At 40.1% G+C, this 23,708-nt stretch overlaps 1 protein-coding gene and 1 long non-coding RNA gene across 4 annotated transcripts in view; one reads left to right on the top strand and one right to left on the bottom strand.

The window, feature by feature from the left end:
* The window catches only part of LOC126981114 (beta-1,4-mannosyl-glycoprotein 4-beta-N-acetylglucosaminyltransferase-like), a 28,351-nt gene that overhangs the window by 4,613 nt on the left and 30 nt on the right, over positions 1 to 23,708 (bottom strand). For 2 of the 3 annotated variants that reach the window (XR_007733743.1, XR_007733744.1), the window contains exons 1-3: positions 23,674 to 23,708; positions 22,080 to 22,150; positions 1,469 to 2,896 (exon numbers count right to left, since the gene is read on the bottom strand). The exon at positions 23,674 to 23,708 is cut by the window's right edge and continues 2 nt beyond it. Coding sequence is in view for 1 of the 3 variants with exons in the window: in XM_050831825.1 (XP_050687782.1) it covers positions 19,916 to 21,106; positions 22,080 to 22,136 (1,248 nt within the window). In the remaining 2 variants the exon portion in view is untranslated. Of the gene's footprint in view, positions 1 to 1,468; positions 2,897 to 14,526; positions 21,107 to 22,079; positions 22,151 to 23,673 lie in introns of those variants that run through there. The other variant, XM_050831825.1, reaches the window with a different exon arrangement.
* On the top strand, positions 5,288 to 12,056 carry LOC126981119 (uncharacterized). The gene is made up of 2 exons (XR_007733745.1): positions 5,288 to 7,578; positions 7,723 to 12,056. It is a non-coding gene; the product is annotated as an uncharacterized LOC126981119 (long non-coding RNA).

Here is a 23,708-nt window from a genome sequence, read left to right as displayed (position 1 = left end):
AAACCTTTACTTGTTATTGCTATTGTCTGAACAGCTCCTGAGTGATGCAACAAAGATGTGCTAGAAATCGATGGACATTTTTTAAATCAGTCCTCATCTTTTTTATTCTTTTACCTTCACAGCACAAATGAGTTCTCTTAGCTGGTTTGAAGCAAACAACTGTGGGAAGGTATTTTCTCACATACAAAAGTTTTGTTCATAATATATATATATTAGGCACTTGCCAATCCAGACAACTTTTTTCCAGCTTCAAACACTTCAGATGAAAGCCACTGATCCGGCAGCTGTCCACTCACGGCTGGAGTGTGCAGTGACAGGTGTGGCGCACAGCCTGGGAGAGCCGTGTGCCAGCAGGCCTGTTCTTCCTTTACACTCTCCTGCTTTCTTATTATTGGGGTTTATCATCTGGGTTGTCTCTGACACAGGGTCAAGCAGAGTACAGTGTAAAGATATAAACTTAATGGCATAAAAATATCTAATAAAAAATTAAAACAACAAAATTACTATGGAAGCCCCCAGAAGTTTTGGTTAGGTAATGTTTGTACATTGTTGTTAAAATCTCTGTAAAACTTGACTTTGGGAGTGCCTGAGGCACTTGTTGGGGCGAGAACAGGCTGTGTACATGGCTGGCAGGACACAAGTGGATGTCACGGTGCAGACTCAGGCACGTCTGGCTTAAATCCTCACACTGTTGTAGACACACACCAGAAAGGTTTTATTTCTGGAAAATTCAGAAAGGTCTTCTCATCACACATTTGAAACCTCAAGGTTCAGCTGTGTGTGTGTGTCTGCACAAACAGTTGTTTCCTGAGAGGTGACGTGTTTACATTGCAAGATACTCACCAAAGATGAAAACAACAATAGCAGTGATGTGCACCAACATGAAAATTACCTAGTATATATTTATGTAATAGCTGAAACAAAATGACAGTGTTTAAGTAATAAAATAAGACAGTAAATACAAATAATGAATGTCTATGAAAGTCTCTGCCTCACCAGCATGAAGTGAGCCTGACAAACAAATTTAAAATTATACATTTCAGTCTACTCTTATTCTTCTGTATACATAACAATAACAGGGAAGGTGACACTTATTACTGAAACAAACTCCTTTACCTTCCCAGTGAAGAGGACACTTTAGGACTTGCACCATACTGCTGCACACACAGCCCATATCCTATAGTCACCATACACCAGACTGACCCAGAAGCCCAGCCCCCTCTTATATACCCAAGGGAGCTGATTTGCTGGATGACAAGAGCTTGGAATTAGGAGTGAATGGGAGAGAGAGAGAGAGAGAGAGAGAGAGAGAGAGAGAGAGAGAGAGAGAGAGAGAGAGAGAGAGAGAGAGAGGAGGGTGAGGGAGGGGGTGAGGCTTCAGGACCAACTTTGTGTACCCTGACTATGGTTTGTTTTGCCCCTAAACTATGATGAAGTAAATATTCGATGGTGGAGTATACTTACTTACCTTAAGGAGCAGAGCTTGTGTTGGTGTTGTGTGTTGGGGCTGGCAGACACATTTAGGGAGTGGAGACAGTTGCTTGTGTTCCGAGATGTATATTATTGGCCATTCAGGGAACTAAATGTGTATATATGGTAAGTGGAGGATACGATTATATTATATTTTAGTCATGGAGTGCCACATTATGTTACAGTGGACCCTCTGTTTAATGCAAGAGAGATATCTAAGGAAGTCAAGCTAAATGAAGATGTTAGTACAGTCCTACCTCGGTTTACGAGCTTAATTTGTTCAGGAATTTTGCTCGTAAACGAAAAATCTCGCAAACTACAACTTTTTAAATTTTTTTTTATTATTTTTTTTTTTTTACAGCAGAGGAGACAGTGCAAGGACATAAAAAAAAAGAAAACTGATAAAAAAAAAGCCCACTACTTACTGCTCCCGTAATTGTATTGCTGAAAACACAAAGATCGCACACTAGAGCACAAACGTAAGCAGACAGGAGCGCGCGAGTGCTACCTCTGTGAGTGTACAACGTGGACTGAAACCCCATTCACATAGTTTTCCACTCTGAGCGCTCTCACCTTACAGCAAACAAAGGAAGCCCACGCTCACATCTATAACTTGTACAAACAGGATGCTCATACACCAAGTCACCACTCGTAAATCAAGGTATTTTTTGGTGAATTTTTTGCTCATAAATCACAACACTCGTAAAGTAAGGCACTTGTGAACCGAGGTATTACTGTATTTCCAAGGGATTTCAATGGGAGTTAGTGATTTGGGAACTGGTGGAACATCTTTGTATATGTAGGTATGTGTGAGTGTGTGTGAGGAAGTCGGTTCAAGGGCACACTATACAAAAACGCTTAACCCAGTAGCAGCAATGGGCCAAATTTGTGGCTTTACCGTGTAGCAGCAACGGGCCAAATTTGTGGCTTTACCGTGTAGCAGCGACGGGCAAAATTTGTGGCTTTACCGTGTAGCAGCGACGGGCCAAATTTGTGGCTTTACCGTGTAGCAGCGACGGGCCAAATTTGTGCCATGATATAAACCCCACAAAAAAGATGATACATAATCTGATCACAAATGCTTTGATATATATTAAGAAATGGTTTGTGTGAGGGGTTATTTTTTCTCATTTTTCTCGCTTGGAGGGACCATTAAGAAACATGATCCCCGCTGCTACCGGGTTAAGAAGAGGAAAGAAGAAGAACCGCACTAAATGGAGGGTCCACTGCATTGAGGTTATGGTTACGACAACCCTTCCTTCTTCGTTGTGTGAATGTGGTGGTGGTGGTGGTGGTGGCCTCGGTCGGACAGCCTGGCGTGACATGCTGTGGCATGGCGTGGCATGGCGTGGCATGGTGTGGCGTGGTGTGGCGTGGTGTGGTGTGGTGTGGTGTGGCGTGGAGCTCATGTTACGCCCTCGCCACGCTGCCGGAAAAAAAAAAAATTATATATATATATATCCTACCATGAATTTTTTCCTGAGTCTTTGACAAATTCACCGTTCACAGGGATTTATAAAGCGCTTTACACAAAGAATCTCGAAAAAGAAAACCAATGATGATAATAATAATAAAAAGTGTAATATCTTATTTTTCTTGTAATTTATATAGTTTTATAGACAACTATACGTATACTATATTACAGACCTGAATTTATATATTTTGCTTAGCCATATGTACTATACTACTACATGATTGTAAAAAAAATGAGAAGAAAAAAAATATTACGTCACACAGAACCATGTAATTTTTTTTCGTAGCTAGTAAACTCGCTATACATCCCAAGGCCTCTTTACACCACAACCTTCCCTGGCAAGTCCCGCATGTTACCAACCAGGCACAGAAAGGCAGTGTGTACAGCTGCAAACATAACTATGGGTCGTATTATAAGACATTTCGTCACCCAAGCTCACACATTTGACAAGACTTTCGTAAGAGTTGTGGGCATTTCCAGCAGTAGTTTGATGACCCTGGTGGTAGTCTGACCCTTCTTCTGTACCATGAACCTGAAGAAACACTCATTAGAACCCGACTGGCCCCCTCTTTGACCTTTAGAAATAGCTGATGTGAGAAGCGAAAGACTTATAATACCGACCTATATGTCCAACTTACTCTAAAACTCATTGGTGGAAGGAGGAGAGCGTGAGGTAAAGGAAGAAAGGCGAGGAATGAAAAGAAAGGAATTGGGGAGGCACTGGTAAGGAAGAAGATATAATAGAAATACAGTTATAAAACAATAGTCTAACTTACCCTAGACTGACGGGTAGAAGGAGAGTAAGAATTGAGAAGAAGGGAACTGTGGAGAAGGGTGAGAAAGGATGGACTGACGAAAGGAAGAATGACGTACCACATGCAAAAGAGAATGTAAAAGAAATACAGTCATAAAACAATAGTCTAACTTAACCTAGACTGATGGGGAGGAGAGTAAGAAATGAGAAGAAGGGAACTGTGGAGAAGGGTGAGAAAGGAATGACAGAGTTGGAGATATGGATTGACAAAAGGAAGAATGACGTAGCACATGCAAAAGAAGATGTAAAAGAAATAGTCATAAAACATCAGTCTAACTTACCCTAGACTGATGGGGAGGAGAGTAAGAAGAAGGGAACTGTGGAGAAGGCTGAGAAAGGAAGGAGAGAGTTTCAGATATGGATTGACAAAAGGAATGACTGAACACATGCAAAAGAGCTAGTCATAAAAATATCAATCCAACTAACTTTAAACTCCAAACTCATGGCATAGAAAGAGAGTAAGCTGAGTAAGGAAAAGAAGGAAGCTGGGGATGATTTACCACGTGAAAAAAACTAAAATCACAAAGATATCAGCTGAACTTACTCTAAACTCATACTCATGGATAGAAAGAGAAGCGGAACTCACCCTCCTGAAAGCTGCCTGTCTTCAACTACCACCAAGAACCTGAAGATTACCCACGCGCTGACTAACAAACCTTATTCTGATTGTACCTTTGAAGTGGATGACCCAGGGCAATATATATCAGGTACGTAATAAAAGGATCTCCACATGTACTGCGGGGAACAGAGAAACAAATAATACTAATAAATGAGTTGAGTGAGTTATAAATTGTGACTATTATGGTATATATAAGAACATAAGAACGTAAGGAGTCTGCAAGAGGAGGAACTAAAGCCCTATTGACATCCTCACTATATTTCTCACAGCACTACCAACACAGCGTCATACAAGAGTCACTGGCTGTGTTCCCCTTCCACTGTGAACCCGGATATCACCCACACACTGACAAACACTCCTTATTCTACCTATACCTTTAAATTAGAGGACCTAGGGCAACAGGTAACAGGTAATTGATATGAAGGACCAACATGCCAGCCACTAAAAACTGCTCGGTACCTCTCACTTTCAGCCCAATGACAGTTCTCTAACTCTGACATACAGTTCTATCATCCATAAGGGAGCTTAGGATGGACGTATCGCAGCTTCAGAGGACAACAGGTAACAGGGAAATTATATGAAGGACCTACATATACCAGCCTTTAAAGATTGCTCTGTACCTCTCACTTTCAGCCCAATGACAGTTCTCTAACTCTGACATACAGTTCTATCATCCAAAAGGGAGCTTAGGATGGACGTATCGCAGCTTCAGAGTGGAGGACCCAGGGACAACAGGTAACAGGTAAATGATATGAAGGACCTACATATACCAGCCACTAGAAACTGCTCTGTACCTCTCTTACTCTGACATCCAGTTCTATCATCCAAAAGGGAGCTTAGGATGGACGTATCACAGCTTCAAAGTGGAGGACCCAGGGACAACAGGTAACAAGTAAATGATATGAAGGACCTACATATACCAGCCACTAGAAACTGCTCTGAACCTCTCACTTTCAGCCCAATGACAGCTCTCTAACTCTGACTTATAGTTCTATCATACATCAACACAGCGTCATGCAGAAGTCACTTATCCAAAGAAGGTGATTGGCAGAGGTCGTGGTCAGGTCCCCTCCCTGCTGTGCCCTCCCCTGACTGTCCTTATGTTCTCCTCTGCATTCTCTCGTCTCTGTGGTTTCAATGTTCTGGTAGTCAGTGTCCAGGATGATGCACCTCCTCCTCCTCCTGCTGCTAAGGGAACACAGCATATGGTATCTCACGTACCTTTCTGAGGCTTGTTTTTCTTCTCTTCATTTTCTTGTTCTTTTTTCTTTATCTAGTTTCTTCTTTTTCTTCCTCTCTTCTTCAACTTTTTTCCTTTCTTTCTCTTTTTTTTCTTCCTTTCTTCAACTTTTTCCTTTCTCTTCTTTTTCTTTCTCTCTTTTTTCTTCTTTTTCTTTCTTTTCCTTCCTCTCTTCAACTTGTTTTCTTTTTCTTTCTTTTTCTTCCTCTTCAACTTCTTTCCCTTTTCTTTTTCTTCTTCCTCTTTTCCTTTCTTTTCTTCCTCTACTTCAACTTTTTTCCTTTCTTTTTCTTCTTTTTTCATTCTTTTCTTCTTCCTCTTCAGACCTGTGCTTGAATCTAACACACTGACAAACCCAATCGCTATGAATTCCCTGATAATATAACATGTGGCTGCAAACTATAGTGACTCTCAATGACCTCAGTGTTCCAGTGGCATCAGATTTTGAGGAATTGTAGTGCAGTATATTTTTCATTCCATAACAAACCTATACCAAAGCCTTTTTACAGATCTCAGTCAAAGTCAAATTTTATGTTATTATTTTCTTAAGGCCGAGTTTGAGCCTCTCTCTACTACTATTACTATTATTATAACTACTACTACTACTACTACTACTACCACCACTACTACTATTACTACTGTTGCCAAAAATACTAGTGATGAGTTTGCCAGGAGAATCTAAGAAAGAAGTCGTTCTGTATCACTCAAACCCAGAGGCACTTAAATATTTTTATTATTACAAGTATAAAATATATTAGTGGTATATTCAAGGTGACATAAACTTTTATATATATACTTTCCATAACCATAATAATAATTCATATAGCTGTTTATATATACAAATGATTTCACTATTCCGCATGAGTGGTAACTGAGTGGTGGGAACTGAGCGGGTGAGGAGAGGAAACGCCTGCTGAGAGGAGAACAGATTATCAATGACTCTTGACGGGAAGGAAATAGTGTTGATGGAGGTATGAGGGGTTGAGTGTAGAAAGGGCAAACTCACCCAAAGAAAGTACCATTGAAAGAACTCCATCTCTAGTCGCAACAGGCTTATATTATGGCGTCTGCTGATAAGAGAACAGAATAACAATGTGACTCTAGATGGGTAAGAAATAGTGTTAATAACATGGTGTCGAGAGAAGAAAGGTCAAACTCACCACCAACAGAAACGTGATATTTGGTAACAACATAAGGTTTCTCTTCTATGTAAAGAGTTGGTGAATTTGTCTTTGTTAGTGAGAAAAGGAGGGGAAAACCGAGATTGAGCCACTCCAGATGGGAAAGAAGCCTCGTCAACAGCAGTATGAGGCGTAGAGAACAGAACGGGCAAACTCGCCTAAAATAAGTACGAGAGAAAAAACTATAGGTGTTTGCTGCTGGGGAAAAGAGATTAACAACAACTGGATGGGAATGAAATAGTGTCAAAAGTATGAGATGCTGAGAAAAGAAAGGGCAAACTCACCTATATTAAGTACAATTGAAAAAACTCCATTTCTACGTAGATACAGTACCCCCCCATGCCAGGACCAGGGAAGCCAGATAACCTCCTCCCCTTTTTATTTTTACAGTATGGGAAGCAGCTCAAGGGCAAACAAAAATCCCACTCAGTCCTGCTCCTTCCTTCTGTGCCTCCTCACTAATAAAGAGACAAACTCCCCATCCCTTGACAAGGTAGAAGAAATTATCAGGCTTATGTTGGTACCTAAAATCACATATCTTTTGCTAGTGAGTTTGTGCTTTCTAATCCGAGCATCTCTTGTTCTTTACCTCCTCTTCTCACTAACATAGAGACAAACTCCCCATCTCTTGACAAGGTAGAAGAAATTATCAGGCTTATATTGGTACCTAAAACCACATTATCTTAAGGTAGTGAGTTTGTGCTTTCTAATCCAAGCATCTCTTATTCTTTACCTCCTCTTCTCACTAATAAAGAGACAAACTCCCCATCTCTTGACAAGGTAGAAGAAATTATCAGGCTTATATTGGTACCTAAAACCACATTATCTTAAGGTAGTGAGTTTGTGCTTTCTAATCCAAGCATCTCTTATTCTTTACCTCCTCTTCTCACTAATAAAGAGACAAACTCCCCATCCCTTGACAAGGTAGAAAAAATTATCAGGCTTATGTTGGTGCCTAAAATCACATTATCTTTTGCTAGTGAGTTTGTGCTTTCTAATCCGAGCATCTCTTCTTTACCTCCTCTTCTCACTAACAAAGAAACAAACTCACCATTTCTTAACATAGAAGAAAAAAATGGGTTATGCTTGTACCTAAAATCATGTCTCTATTGATAACAAGTTTGACCTTTCTAGTCCGAGCAAGTGTTGTGTGGCCCAAGGCTCAGCAGCGTAAAAACCAGACCCTTTCAAGACACTCCGGCGCACCGATAACGTTCTTTCCGTAAGGGTGAGAAGATATACATTTGTAGGCATCATGATTAGTTACCGCCAGACCACTTGACCATGTGCCCTCTGTCCCTTGCCCTCTCTACATTGAGGAATGTTACCGTTGTTATGTTGTCTGTTTTGGGTAAGAGAGAAAGGACAGCAGTGAGGGCAACTGCTCAGCCAGACTACATCACTTCCGAGAAACAACTTCTGGTAAGGCCTTTTGCTACCTCATTAACTTCCAATCAACCTGTTACTGTGACTCCAGCCCGGGCAGCGAGGTAACAGTGTGATCCTAGCTATTATCAACAAAGACCTCACACACGTTACCCAAAACAGACAATGTAACAGTGGTAACAAGCATCAACCTCAAGCCCAACCTCTTTTTACATAGCCACGCTCGTAAACAAACTGCCTGATTAATATTTTTCTAGACTTCGGGAATTTGGAAAAAAAATGTCTTTCTCACTCGGTTTATGATATGGGAAGAAATGTTAACCGTGCAGCAGCGACGGGCCAAATTTGTGCCATGATATAACCCCCCCAAAAATACATGATACATAGTCTGATCACAAATGCTTCGATATAGAGTATTATGAAATGGTTTGTGTGAGGGGTGATTTTTTCTCATTTTTCTCGCTTAGAGGGACCATTAAGAAACATGATCCCCGCTGCTACCGGGTTAAGGCAAATTTTAGTAGAACACTCCCACCTGCAATGACAAAGATGACAACTATATGAAAAGGTGCATCAAATGAAAAAAAAAAATTAAGTAAAAAAATATGGAAATTGCCGAAAATGACTAATGCAATTTTTTCATGAAGGTGATGATTAGGTGACTGTTCTCATGGTTTAGGTCATTATTTCTGCCTATATATCATAAGCCGAATGAGGAAATGAGTTTTTTTTGCGATTTCCCGAAGAGTAAGAAAGATGAATCGAGCAACTTTGTTAATGAGGGTGTGATGATACGTGATTGTTTTCATGGCTTGGGTTGTCGTCTTGTCGATCAAAACAACAAAAACAACCTCAGCCAAGAATAGAGAATTGATTGTGACAAAAATCTGAAAATCGACAAAAAAAAATCACAGGCAGTTTGATTACGAAGGTGACGATTGTGATTATTTTCATGGTTCACGTCTGGCCGATCAAAACAATGAAATTACAACCTCAGACAAAGACACCAAAGAGAGGACCAAGCTTAGGGAGCAAGGTAATGGCTGGCAGGCTGGTGGCAACAATATATAATTTTTAGGCATCTATGAACATGTCAACAAATGGCTTACGTCTACTGAACAACCTTAAAGCTACGACAACAAGGGCTCCAAATGCATGCGTGTGGCTTGTATTAGCTCAGGCACGGCAGCAAGAGTGACCAATAGCAGTGGATTATGAGGCGTGTGTAGCACCAACCCTACAGTGTATTAACCGTGACTCCAAGAGCAAGAGAAGATTATATGTAATGTTCAACAAGCTTCAATGGGTGACTGTTGTGGAGATTTCTATAGCCATCCCAGAGCCATGGGGTAGGAGAGCTTGGCCAATGTGATTACAGGCACCACAGTGGTTGCCTACAGACCCGTGCAAAACTCAAATTGATGCTGATATGATCAGGGATGGACTGAATACAAGAATGTGTATTCGAATATAAATATGAATACTTCAAATTCAAATGAATATGAATACAAATTTGAATCCAAAGAAATGCTTTTAATTCAAATACAAATACGAATACTTCTTGAAAGTATGCATGAAAACATTGATGAATACTTTTCATTAATAAATACCTTCTATACGTAACTGGGTATAATACTGCTCTAAAGTTATGCAACATGGAAATAGGCCATGAACCTGTACTATACACGCAGTTTCATGTCCACCCAGGAGGCTGGAGTTGTAAGGAACAACGGCTGTTATTTCTGATAAATTTTTACGTATTAGTCAGATTATTCGCAGAATATGAATACTTTTCCCTTGTATCTGAGTAAGAATGAGAATACTTTGATTTATATCAATAATTATTTGAATACGAATACAATTACACCCAAATACGGTATTCAAATGCATTTGAATATGAATCCTGAATATGAATACTCCATCCCTGGGCATGATATGCTGTGTTTTGTGTTCTTGGTACTTCTTTGAGACCCTCACCATACCTAAAGCACACACACACAAAACAACACTATCATATCACCATCATTTTCAATTTCACTTGAATCTTTTAGTACCAACAGCACACCTGTGATACGGGTGGCCACACTTTCCTATTCCCTGGCTCTGGTCGGCCCCGGCACCACCCGGCTACTGAAGGGGAACACAAAGACCGGTTATAGTTGTACAGGTTCAAGGCACGTGACTGCATTGTAACCTGGCTCATTCACTGTGGCTTTGTAGCGAGTACTCGAGAGGATCAGGTATGCATTAACTCCTAAAGAAACATGAGATAATAATAGAGAAGTCCATAGGAAGTGCATGCCACCTCCAATACCACTCCTTGTTTCTAGGCATATAGTGTTGAGACTTTTCCCTCCTGCTATAAATAAGGCTGTTACAAGTGAGTGTTTGAACTCCATATGAAAGGAAGAATCTGTGGTTAAATGTGCATAAGATATCAAGTTCATCCATTAGTCCAGTAGCTTATATATACAGGGAAATTAATGCTTAAAGAGGAGAGGTCAATCTACAACCAATTAGTACTAGAATATTAAGATAGCTTTCAACTTAACATTGGAAATATATCATCATATAAATAAAGCATTAAATGATCCACTCTTCAATCGTTAAGCAAGCTATGAGTAAACACTGGCAACCTTTTTCAAGACACTTCACTCGACACTTTATACGAAAGAGTCTGAATCTTTCCTTAACCCGGTAGCAGTGATGGGCCAAATTTGTGGCTTGACCGTGTAGCAGCAATGGGACAAATTTGTGGCTTTACTGTGTAGCAGTGACGGGACAAATTTGTGGCTTTACCATGTAGCAGCGACGGGACAAATTTGTGGCTTTACCATGTAGCAGCAATGGGACAAATTTGTGGCTTTACCGTGTAGCAGCGACAGGACAAATTTGTGGCTTTACTGTGTAGCAGCAACGGGCCAAATTTGTGGCTTTACCGTGTAGCAGCGACAGGACAAATTTGTGGCTTTACCGTGTAGCAGCGACAGGACAAATTTGTGGCTTTACTGTGTAGCAGCAACGGGCCAAATTTGTGGCTTTACCGTGTAGCAGCAATGGGACAAATTTGTGGCTTTACCGTGTAACAACGACAGGCCAAATTTGTGGCTTTACCATGTAGCAGCGACAGGCCAAATTTTTGCCATGATATAAACCCCCAAAAATAGATGATACATAAACTGATCACAAATGCGTTTATATATATTATGAAATGGTTTGCGTGAGTGATGATTTTTTCTCATTTTTCTTGCAGCTACCGGGTCAGTAAGTTTTACATCACAAAACTTACAAATAGCCATTACCAACAAAACAGTAGGGAATGCAGCTGTGTGTCTTTTCATCCGAGTCAATTCTACATAAAACAATAATTTCTCGAACCCAAAAAACCTGGCTCCTTCCATAATAAGTTTTTACACCACAAAACTTATATATGAATTGCCTTTGCCAACATCACAGTACGGAATCCAAGTGTGTGTGTTTACAATCGTCAATTCTATATTACAATAACATGTACAATTTCTCGAACCAAAAAAAGTCAGAATCCTTCCATAGTATAAATTTCAAATCACAAAACTTAAAAATTCCCATTATCAACAAAACAGTATGAAATGCAGTGTGTTTTCTGCAAGTCAATTCTATATAACAATAACAGATACAATTTCTCACACCCAAAAAGTCGTAATCGTTCCATAGTATAAGCTTCACATCACAAAACTTATGTACAGATTCCCTTCACCAACAAAACTGTACAGAATGCAGTGTGTATGTTTTCAATCCAGTCAGTTCTCTATAATAACAATGAGATACAATTACTGGAACAAAAAAGTCGTAATCATTCCATAGTATAAGTTTCACATCACAAAACTTACAAATTCCCATTACCAACAAAACCGTATGGAATGCAAGTGTTGTGCGTTTTCAACCGAGTCAATTCTACATAACAACTAACATTTTTTTTTAGTGATCAACCATGCGGTGATAATGGCATTTTTTGATCTACCGACGACTGACGAGAGAATTTTTTTGCTACGGTAGCGAGTGAGTTTGAGGCGCCTTCAGAGAGAGACGGCAACAAGGGGGGAAGAAGAGAACTGTCGGGAGGAAGTCTTAAGCTGATAATAGGCAAGACTTTGACTGTTTTGATCTGCTGACTAAAGTGATCTGGCAAGACATATGACTGCATTCTCTCTCTCTCTCTCTCTCTCTCTCACACACACACACACTCACTCACACACACACACACACACTTACATCAGTTGTCCATTCCATTTTCTACTCAATAAGCAATTTTTCTGAAGTTAACTAATATCAATCTCAGTCTGACATGCTCTTTTTTTTTTTTTACCATCTCAATGTTTAGTTTTTTCATATTTATTTATTTATTATTATCATTATTTTTTCCTATGTATTTCTATGTTATTTTCCTGTGTAATTTTTCTACGTTGGTATGTTAGATCAACTGCCTCACGTTTTAAAAATGTAACAAAATATCAAAACTAAAACTACGATGTGGAATTAATAACAACAAAAGTATTATGTGACAAATTTTCCCCTACCGCAACTATAGCCCTAACCTGTACCCCTCTGATAACATGGCTCTAACCTGTACCCATTATATAACATACTTAAAGCCTGTGCCCCTCAGGAAACATTATTGTCTCAGCGTGTGTATATATCTATGAGGCGTCTCTCTTAGCAGAACCAGCGTGGGTCATGTGTCAGATAGTAGTGTTATCACGCATCAATTTCCAGTGGTTGATTGACTGACTGACTGACTGGGGCAAGCAATCACAGCACCACAACAGCTGTCATATGGTGTTGTCATGTGGTGTGGGTCATCATCATCATCATTTCTTCCTGAGCGGTTGAACACTTTAAGGCTCTCCTCCATTCTACTCTGTCTTCTGCTCATCCAAAATCCCATCACTGCCAAGTCTTCCTGTATACACCTTCTCCACGTTTTCCTAAGTCTACCAACTGGTCTCCTTCCTTCTAACTCTAATCTCTCCAAAACTCCCAGCTCTGTATCCTCCCCTGCTCTCTTTACATGTCCAAACCATCGGAGTCTTTCCCTTATGGTGCCAATGACTTCACCTTTGTATATCATCACAGTGGCCTGATAGTTCCTCTACCCAAACACTGAGATTCTCATGGCAATAAAACTATACCACTATATAAACATACTGCATACTCCATCTTGAACCTTCCATAGTCAATAATAGGGTGTGACTAACTCATGCTAGAAACTATTGATAAAAACTATGTATGTGTGTTTATAATGACTATCCTATGAGATTCACCCATGCCAGTAGTAACCTAAGACCTGTATACTCTATAAGATCATGCCTCTTCCATAATATTCTTTGCTATAATAACGGAAAGCAATTATTAGAGATTCAAATTCTTTAAAATATGAGAATAATTGACTGAAACAACGGCTATGATAAATGATTACTTGTACAAACTTTAGCAAAATAACCAAGAAGAGAGAAAAGATTACAATTTCAGATCATTGATTCAAAAATATTTATACTTCAAAAAATATCCATACCTCAATATATTTATGCACACTTCAGTAAAATATCTATACTTCAAAAATATCCATACTTCAAAATATTTATACACACTTCAGTAAAATATCAATACTTCAAAAATATCCATACCTCAAAATATTTATACACACTTCAGTAAAATATCAATACTTCAAAAATATCCATACCTCAAAATATTTATACACACTTCAGTAAAATAGCCATACAGTCGTCCCTCAAATAGTACGGTTTCCAATAGTTCGGTTTCAGGTTTATACGGATTGTCATAGAAGATCTTTTAAGGATTTTCAAATTTCCTGCTTGCCGGGAAATTTAAAAATCCTAAAAAAATCTTCTTAGAAATCCACATAAAACTAAAACCGTACTATTTGAGGGATGACTGTACTTGAAAATATTTATACACACTTCAGTAAAATATAAAAAAGCACAAAATCAACAATGGCAAGACAAAATGCCTGTTAAAAGTACATCAACATTTGCCCCCAACGAGACGGTCAACAACGATAAATGATAAGGCTCAGGAACACTGCGCCCTCCCCCCCACCCACCCACACACACACCTAGAGATTTAAATTCTTAATAATCTGAGACTAAATCAATCAAACAACGTCTATGATAAGTAATTACCTTAACAAAATGACTGAGAAAAGAGAATATTATAATTTCAGATCATAAACAAATCGGCGCGCAAAATATTTATACTTCAACAATATAACAGAAGAGCAAGAGATCAACAATGGCAAGATAAAATACACGCCAAAAGTTTTAAACATTTGAACCTGACGAGACAGCCAACCATGAGTGACTGACGAACGACAGTAAGCACCACCTTGCCCTCACACCCGCACCTCTCTCTGCCTCCCTTCGGCGGGTCTACACTCGCAAAAAGCCTGGAACTAGTGATGGTTGTGAGTAATATTTGATTCTAGCGTTGGGAATATTAGGAATGGCCTTTCTTAAGACATATATATTCTGCATACTACTATAGTGACCTTGCATGTTTAGCATATAGAGAAGTGTATGATGTATGCTCAGGGCCATATCTAGAGAGGGGAGAGTTAGGTTAGTTAGCATGCTTGGGATAGTGTTAAGCAATGAAGGGTCATGAACAAACTATCATATGCCAAAATCAATCACTGACCAAGCAAATTTTCGTAAGGAGTGACCAAGTAAATTTTCAAGAAGAGGCATGTATCCCAACCTCTCCTTAGGCTTGAATATGCACCCCAAAAAGGTTACTTCGGCACAGCATATTTGGGCATACTTGCGACAGCGTTAACCAATAATTTATCACTTACATGCCTAGTAATAGTAATTCCACAGTAAACAAAACCCAAGACTTCATTTATCCAGTAAGGTCAGACGCACGTTTGACAATGTTTTCGGCTGCTTCTAAGAATATGCCGTCATAAACTATCACTCACATGCCAAAATTCCATCACTGACTGAGTAAATTTTCAAAGGAGGCATGCATCCTAACCCAGCCTCCCCCCTGGGCTTAAATATGGCCCTCTACAGGCTTAGTGATATGTGGCGGTCCGAGCTTGTCTTGTCGGATGTCTCGGCTCAGCACCATCATGAATAATAATTATCTGCTCCGAGACGCTACAGAATGGAAGACCTTTTAAGTACCTAACAATCTACATGGTATAATGACCAACAGTGTCATCGTCGACACACTATAAAAATATACACCTTCGGATATTCAAAGTCTGGGACCTCTGCGATGACGCTCATAAGGCTCAACGAAAGTAGGCTATACACAACTCCTGCCAGGGGAATTTTTTGGGCTTGCGTTCCTATACCTCGTTCCAACAGCTGTTAAGACACTGTTCACTCCTCAACTTTACTCTTTACTCCTTTAGCTTCACTCCCTAACCCTTAAAAACCTCTTAATCCTGACTGCTTGAAGTGGGCGGCTACATCATTGACTTTTCAGCGACTATCAGTAAAGGAAGCTGCTCACTCTTTTAGCTTCACTCCTTTATCCTTCACCTTTTTATCCAAACTGCATTACTGACTTTCCAACAATCAATCATTTATTATTTTTTTATTACAGTAGAGGAAGCAGTTCAGGGACATAAAAAAAACAATAAAAGTTCACTACGACTTCATGACGATAGCATGTGCAACTTTTTTCCAACTTTCCATCTTCTGTGAGTGAAAATATGTCCCAAAGGAGAGTTAAAATGTAGCCTAGAGGAGCTGGGTGTCAGTGTGCAGCCAGGCAGTGATGGGGAAGGGTCTTGACAGCTGCTGGAACGGGGTAAGTCAAGCCACCACCCACCCAGCAGTGTGACGCCCTCGGCCAGACAACTTGGGCCGAGGGCGTTTCATCAGTTACAAGCGGAGACAAATGAGAACTCTGCCCTACAAAGAGATTCCAAAGCTCAAAAGCCCGAGAAAGGCAAGTCAGTTCTAAATCAAAGCTTGCTCGCAGTGTACGTAGCAGCATTTCAGGATCAATCGACACTTATCAAACTACACCCATGCTAAGAACAACATAGCCAGTGCTGTGAGATAGAGTTGTAACACAGAAGTTTGAAACTACACAAGCGTTCTTACCATCAACAGTGAGTTTTCTTTAGTCACTCAGCACATATCAAACCACGGCTGAGCTAACGATAACATAGCCAGTGGTGTGAGGCAGACTCATAACACAGAAGTTTGAGACTACACCAAACGTTCTTCTATCAATAATTAGTTTTGTTTAGTTTTGATTTCTTAGTGGTGAAAAAGTCTCTTTCTCTCTCTCTGACTAATATTGTATAGGTTTGGTGATGAGACAGTCTCGTAACACAGAAGTTTGAGACTACACCAAGCGTTCTTATATCAATGAGAAGTTTTGTTTGGTTTTGATTTCTTATCTGTGAAGAAGTTTCTCTCTCTCTCTCTCTCTCTCTGACTAATATTGTATAGGTTTGGTTTTGTGACAGTCTTGTAACACAGAAGTTTGAGACTACACCAAGCGTTCTTATATCAATGAGAAGTTTTGTTTGGTTTTGATTTTGTATTAGTGATAAAGTCTCTCTCTCTCTCTTTCTCCCTCTCTCTGACTAATATCGTATAAGTTTGGTGTGAGGCAGACTCGTAACACATAAAAGTTTGAGACTACACCAAGCGTTCTTATATCAATGAGAAGTTTTGTTTGGTTTGGTTTTGATTTCTTATTTGTGAAGAAGTTTCTCTCCCTCTCTCTGACCAATATCACATAAGTTTGGTGTGAGACAGACTCATAACACATAAAAGTTTGAGACTACACCAAGCATTCTTATATCAATGAGAAGTTTTGTTTAGTTTGATTTCTTATTTGTGGTAAAGTTTCTCTCTCTCTGACTAATATCGTATAGGTTTGGTGTTGAGACAGTCTCATAACACAGAAGTTTGAGACTACACCAAGTATTCTTATATCAATGAGAAGTTTTGTTGAGTTTTGATTTTGTATTAGTGATAAAGTTTCTCTCCGACAAATATCACATAAGTACATTTGAGAAAACCAATTGGAGATTCAGAGCACCATCACATCATCTGATTCATATTTTGTTCAGTTTTGGTTTCTTGTGAAAAATCTCTCTTTCACTAATATCGTATAAGTTTGCCCGAGAAAGCCAATAAGAGACTCAGAGCAATATCACATCATCTGACCCTCATTCCCTTAAACATAGATCATTTTAGCGAGCGGTTCACACGGGGAATCCATTACGTATTTAGCCTAATAATTTATACCTCATACTGTGCCTTTCTTAATCTAATTTCCGACCAATATCTTAGTTTGTCCGAGAAAACCAATAGAGATTCAAGGCAACATCACATCATCTGACTGATATTCCCTAACACATAGCTTATTTCAGAGGGCGGTTCACAGTGGGAAAGTATTACGTATTTAGCCCAATAATTTACATCATACTGAGCCTTTCTTAATCTAATTTCCGACCAATATCTTAGTTTGTCCGAGAAAACCAATTGAGATTCAAGGCAACATCACATTTTCTAACCGATATTCCCTGACACATAGCTTATTTCAGAGGGCGGTTCACAGTGGGAAAGTATTACGTATTTAGCGCAACAATTTACCTCATAGAATTCTGCAACTTTCTCAACTCAATTCTCACTGTGTACCCATATATCAGCTTTCCGCACCATCACCGAGTGCAGAAAGTACGTCACTGATCGAAAATGTCTACACTTACAAATGAAGAGTTTTAGCAAGCCTACGATTACACTGCGAGACATTTTCTTGAGTTCTCCTCCACCACCTCCTTCACTAAGAGCTTCCTTCAGGCACTAAACTTTGTCTCTATCACAGAGACGCGTAACGAAGATTCAGGCCAAGAATCACGGGATGCAAGTTACGACATCCAGCTCTAATGATGCAATTGGCTGCTTCTACTAACAGACTACTTCTTTAGCCTTTCGCAGCAAACAAAACTGAAGATGTCATTTATCTGGTAAGAAGTTATACGCAGTTTTGATGACATTTTCGACTACTCCTAATGACAAACTACTTTCTTGGCCTTTCGCAGCAAACAAAACCAAAGACTTCATTTGTTCAGTAAGAAGTTATACGCACTTTTGGGGATGTTTCCAGCTACTTCTAATGACAAACTACAGTCGTCCCTCAAATAGTACGGTTTCCAACAGTTCGGTTTTGGTTTTGTGTGGATTTTCTAAGAAGATTTTTAAGGATTTCTAAATATCCTAATGAGCAGGAAATTTAAAAATCCTAAATGATCTTCTATGACAATCTGTATAAAACTGAAACTGAACTATTGGAAACCGTACTATTTGAGGGACGACTGTAATTCCTTAGCTTTTCGCAGCAAACAAAACCGATGACTTCACTTATCTGGTAGGAAGTTATACACACTTTTGAAGACGTTTATGACTGCTTCTAACGACAAACTACTTCTTTGCCCTTTCAATGTAAACCAAGCCAAAAACTTCATTTATCTGATAGGAAGTTATACACACTTTTGAAGACGTTTACAAGTGCTTCTAACAACAAACTACTTCTTTATCCTTTCAATGTAAACCAAACCAAAGACTTCATTTATCTGGTAGGAAGTTATACAGACTTTTGAAGACGTTTTTAACTGCTTCTAACGACAAACTATTTCTTTACCCTTTCAATGTAAACCAAACCAAAGACTTCACTTATCTGGTAGGAAGTTATACACACTTTTGAAGACGTTTTTGACTGCTTCTAACGACAAACTACTTCCAAAGCCCTCAACATTAAACATAACTAAAGACTTCATCCGTAATAGTAGTACGTAGTAAGTTATACATAGTTAGAAGATATTAGGGAGAATAGCAATTATTTTCCCTTCTTATAACATGGGCAAATAGAGTTAACTAGTTCTCATTGCCCATTAACATACTCTTACTTATGATAGTGTAAGATAAAACCCTTCTATAAGTTATCTCAGTCATTAGTAAGCAGTCTGCATTTCCCATTTCTTCATAATTATAGTGTAGTTCACCATCAACCCACTAATACAAGCCTTATATAGTTCACTACCTTTCACTGTCCGTTAATATGTTCTTATGCATGATAGATATAGGGTTTCAATAAGTTCTCCGTTCTTCGGTAGGCAAACTGCACTTCACATTCCTTTGCCTCTCCGCCGAACGCAAACCTACACACCCAAGGCACTATACATGTCCTTACTCATGATAGTGCAAGATGGCACCACTATAAACACTCGCCTGCGCCAGAACGGACTGGGCCGTAAAAAAAAAAAAAAAAAAAAAAAGAAAAGAAAAAAAGATAACACACTTCAACAAGTCCTCCGTTCTTGGAAGGCGACTATAACCTTCCCTGCATAACAATATATTAGCCTACAACTGTCCTTCCGACCAACACAACCCTGCACCTCATATCAGTACTTTATAATAACAGTTTAACCCACCATAGCCTCTCCTACAATAGTGTGAGATACAACGCTTCTATAAGTTCTCAGTTCTTACTAGGCGACATGTAACCTGCACTGAATAGCAATATATTAGGCTAGTATTGTCTCTCCAACCCACACAACATCTTCACTTCATTATAGTACTTCAGAACAATAACTTAGCCCAACATTGTCTCTCTTTCCCATGAACAACGAGTCTAACACAGCATTATAGTCCACCATCATCACTCCCTTCAACCAACACCGAGCCTGACACACAAGGCACTAAACAACATCATGGATGGACATGGTCTCGTAAGGGTTGGCCATCAGGTGGGCGAAGCGATCGTGATTCTGCCACACGAAAGGCGGTAAAAAGTCTTCCTGTGGGACATTCGCTCTACCCACCCGATTCAAGTTCTCGTCCTGGCCCACCTTGACGAGCCTCTGGATGAACGGGAGCATGTCGGCGGGTGACTCGGAAAACCACTTTGGCCGTAAGCTCGGAGGCAGGTTGGCGAACTTTTCAAATAGGGTCGGAATCGAGAGACACAGATGGCACCTCCAGCCGACCTCAGGGAGTGTCCAGTCCTGCAGCGGCTGGTCTATTGAGGTGAGGAAGTTTCTCGTTTCCTTGGATATCCTCCCGTCCGCTAAAGCCGCCATCTGGTACTGGAAGGCATTGGCAAAGAACTTCACTGAGAGGATGCAGATTTCCGGGAGACTCTTGCCGTTTCTGCCCTCCATTTTCCAGAAGAACCCGTACAAGAACTGATTGAACTGACACCTAATGGGCAACGGGTAACCTTGGAACAGTTTGAGGAAGACCAAAACATCACGGTTGATTATCTCCTCGCCGCTGGTCAGGACGAGGAGGTCATCAGGGCGCATGTCACTCAGCAGCCGCAAGCCGTCGTGAACAAGGCCCTGGATGAGGGAAGCGTTCCGTGGGGCGTCATCCCTCGCAGGCACGTAAACGAACTTATCCTGGTGATCCCCGAGCCAGCCATTCTTCAGCTTGTCTAGTAGGGGTAAAGAGGCATGGTCGGAAAAGTTCAAACTCTGCTCACCGATGACGAACACATCCACCACGTCTCTCAGCCCATTCACATTGGCCTCAAAAATATCATACTCGTGCGACAGAGGCAGCAGCATGATGACGCGCTTCACCCTCCTCCGCAGCTGAAGGGTGTCGGTCAGCTTGGGGTCATGTAACCACCGAGCCGTTCTCAGCACAGCCGGCACCCCACAGCGTCGCCCTGACCATCCGAGGCGGCACACACACTGCGATTCCGAGCTCTCCTCCACCACCGAGCCCTCCCTCACACACAACTCTTTCTCGAAGGTGGCGTAGTAATGGGACGCTGGCTGGTCCTTGAGGTGCAGGATGCTCTGCCCGCCCTCACTGGACAGTCTCTGGAGGAACTGTTGTGGAGGGTCCAGAGGTTGGGAAAAGAACCATAACCCTAAGAAAATCTGCAATGAAGGGATGATGCTGTTGTTGGAAGCTGGAGGACCCAAGTGACATAAGGGAAACATTCTAAACGACCCAATATTTATCTGAGGTGTTACTGTTACTACTACTACAACTACTACTACTACTACTACTACTACTACCACCATAACCCTAAGAGAATCTGCAACGAAGGGATGATGTTGTTGTTGGGAGATGAAGGACCCGAGTGACATAAAGGGAATTGTTCTGAAGGGCCTAATACTTTTCTAAGGGGTTACTGCTGCTACTACTACTACTACTACTACTACAACTACTACTACTACTGCTACAGGTCTCCCCAACTTTACAATGGTTGGTTTTATGATATTTTGCTCTTACGATTGTCATTTTTTAATCATCTTTGCTCTCTCTATGACTCCTCTGGATTTCTTTTACAATGGGGTCAGTCTTTATATATGCTATTTTGTGTAGTATTTGTTGATCTATATGTACAGGAAATATGCATTCACATTCTCTTTGGATATAAAATAGTTCATAACACATTACTAATATTATGCATTCAGTGTTTAATGTCACTTAATATACAAAACCAGTTACTACATATCTCTATTAAAAAGTGAAGTTCATAATGCATTTATTTCACTTCAAGGTAGCTTTTCCAAAAGAACATCATCCAATCGTAATTTGCTTTGGTAATAATTTGGATGCAGTGCAATCCTTAAATCATCATTAATATTACGTATTAGGGGTTTTAGGTCACTTAATATACAAGTCTATGAATGCATCAATATCAATCAATTCTCAAGCTCATTGTATGTTTATTTTGCTTCAAGATCACTTTTCCTAAAATGTAAGCCAATTGTAAAGCAGAGGAGACCTGTAAATCTTCTCTGGGGACTTAAAGCTATTCATCAGTCAAATCATTGTAAGTTAAAGTATTGAATCAATTTGGGTTTACATGTTCTGTGTCCCAGCTACCCCCAAGGGACTCACCTGGGCCACCACCACCACCACCATGATGCACCTGCACCGCACCTTCAGCCGCACCATGTTGCCGGCTCCTCCTGGAACACACATCGTTGTTGTAGAGGTTAGGAAAAAAGTTCTGGTTAGTAGGACACCCACATGCCTATTGCCAGCTGCCATTTAAACTGACAGCATTTAGGTGATTCTACTAAGTCATTCAAGACATTGACTATTTATTCATTCCTAAATATTCATATATTCATTTCTAAATAAAATTTGATAAAATATGAAAAGTAAAATGCCAAATAAAATATATGATGAATAAAATGATAAATAAAATGATAAATAAAATATGATAAATAAAAAATATATGATAAATAAAATGATAAAAGAAAATATATGATAAATTAAATGTGATTCTTGTGATGGAGAATATTTAAATTATACTTAATATGGTTATGTTGTGATTTTACTGTAACTCTTACACTTTCACACCTGTTTTCCAGTGAAAGCAACAACTTTCTCCATGTGATAAAGCATTACACTCTACACAAAAGTGATGAGATCGTGCCTCTGAGAAAGATCACTGAGGTCAGCCAGAAAATTCCCTAAAAACTGGCCTCAGCCAAATTTCCCTCAGGGTGAAAAATCACTCTGAGAGCTGACCTTAACAAAACTGACCGTCACTGCATTTTAGCTAATAAGGACTGTGAAGAAATCCTGACCATATATATTCCTTGGGGTGGTCAATACATGGGCACCTAGGGAGACCTGAGAAGGTAGACTGTGGTAACCTGAATGCTACACTTGCCCTGTGTCCCAGCGCGGGTGATGGGCAATGGGTCTTCTGTGGTGGGTGAGAAGTTTTCGCTCACCACATACACATTGGATGGTATGACAGACACACTAGATCATCTTCATTGTACTGGCTGACATGTCTTAAACCCTTGACTGTCAATTTCCTAGAAGACATCACCAAGCTACAGGAATGGAACAAAAAGTGGCTGCTACAATTCAATGAAGAAAAATGTAAAGTCATGCACCTTGGGAGGGAATATCCAGCATATCAATACCACATGGGAAACACTCCACTACCCACCACAGAGGCAGAGAAAGACTTGGGACTATATGTTACCAGGCTACCAGTGAAAGCCAAATCCATGCCAATCACAGTGGGCGGGTTAAGAGGTGGAGGACAATATAAGAAGTTACTCCTTAATTCCCTTCTATCTGCCCATAAGTAAACATTCATAGGTGGGCTGGACAGGCGGCCGGTGACACTGCCAGACCCGCCCCAAGACAGTGCCAGCGCCAGTGTTAACTCTTTCAACAACACCTACGACCGGCACATTAATAAGCTTATGAGAAGAAACCACAACTCTTAATAAGCACTTGCCTCTTAAGTCACTGGGGACCAAAAACTACAAGAATGACTGGAGTAAAAGTGAGAAGCGCGCACCATCATGAGGGGTCGTCCATATTTCCCTTCCAAACACGGTGATTACGTCCTCTTACAGCCTCTAATGACTTTTAAAACGTGACCAAGACAATTCATCTAGCCAGTGAGTGTGTTTCAGGGCAAATAAACAGAGGACAGGTCTAAAATAAGCCAAATTCTTACCCGCGCTGAGGCGAGGTGCAGTTTGTTTACATCTG

The sequence above is a fragment of the Eriocheir sinensis genome, chromosome 46 (assembly GCF_024679095.1).
Source record: "Eriocheir sinensis breed Jianghai 21 chromosome 46, ASM2467909v1, whole genome shotgun sequence".
Classification (NCBI taxonomy): domain Eukaryota; kingdom Metazoa; phylum Arthropoda; class Malacostraca; order Decapoda; family Varunidae; genus Eriocheir; species Eriocheir sinensis.
Note: the sequence above shows the minus strand (reverse complement) of the source record. Positions and strands in the feature narration are given on the sequence as shown.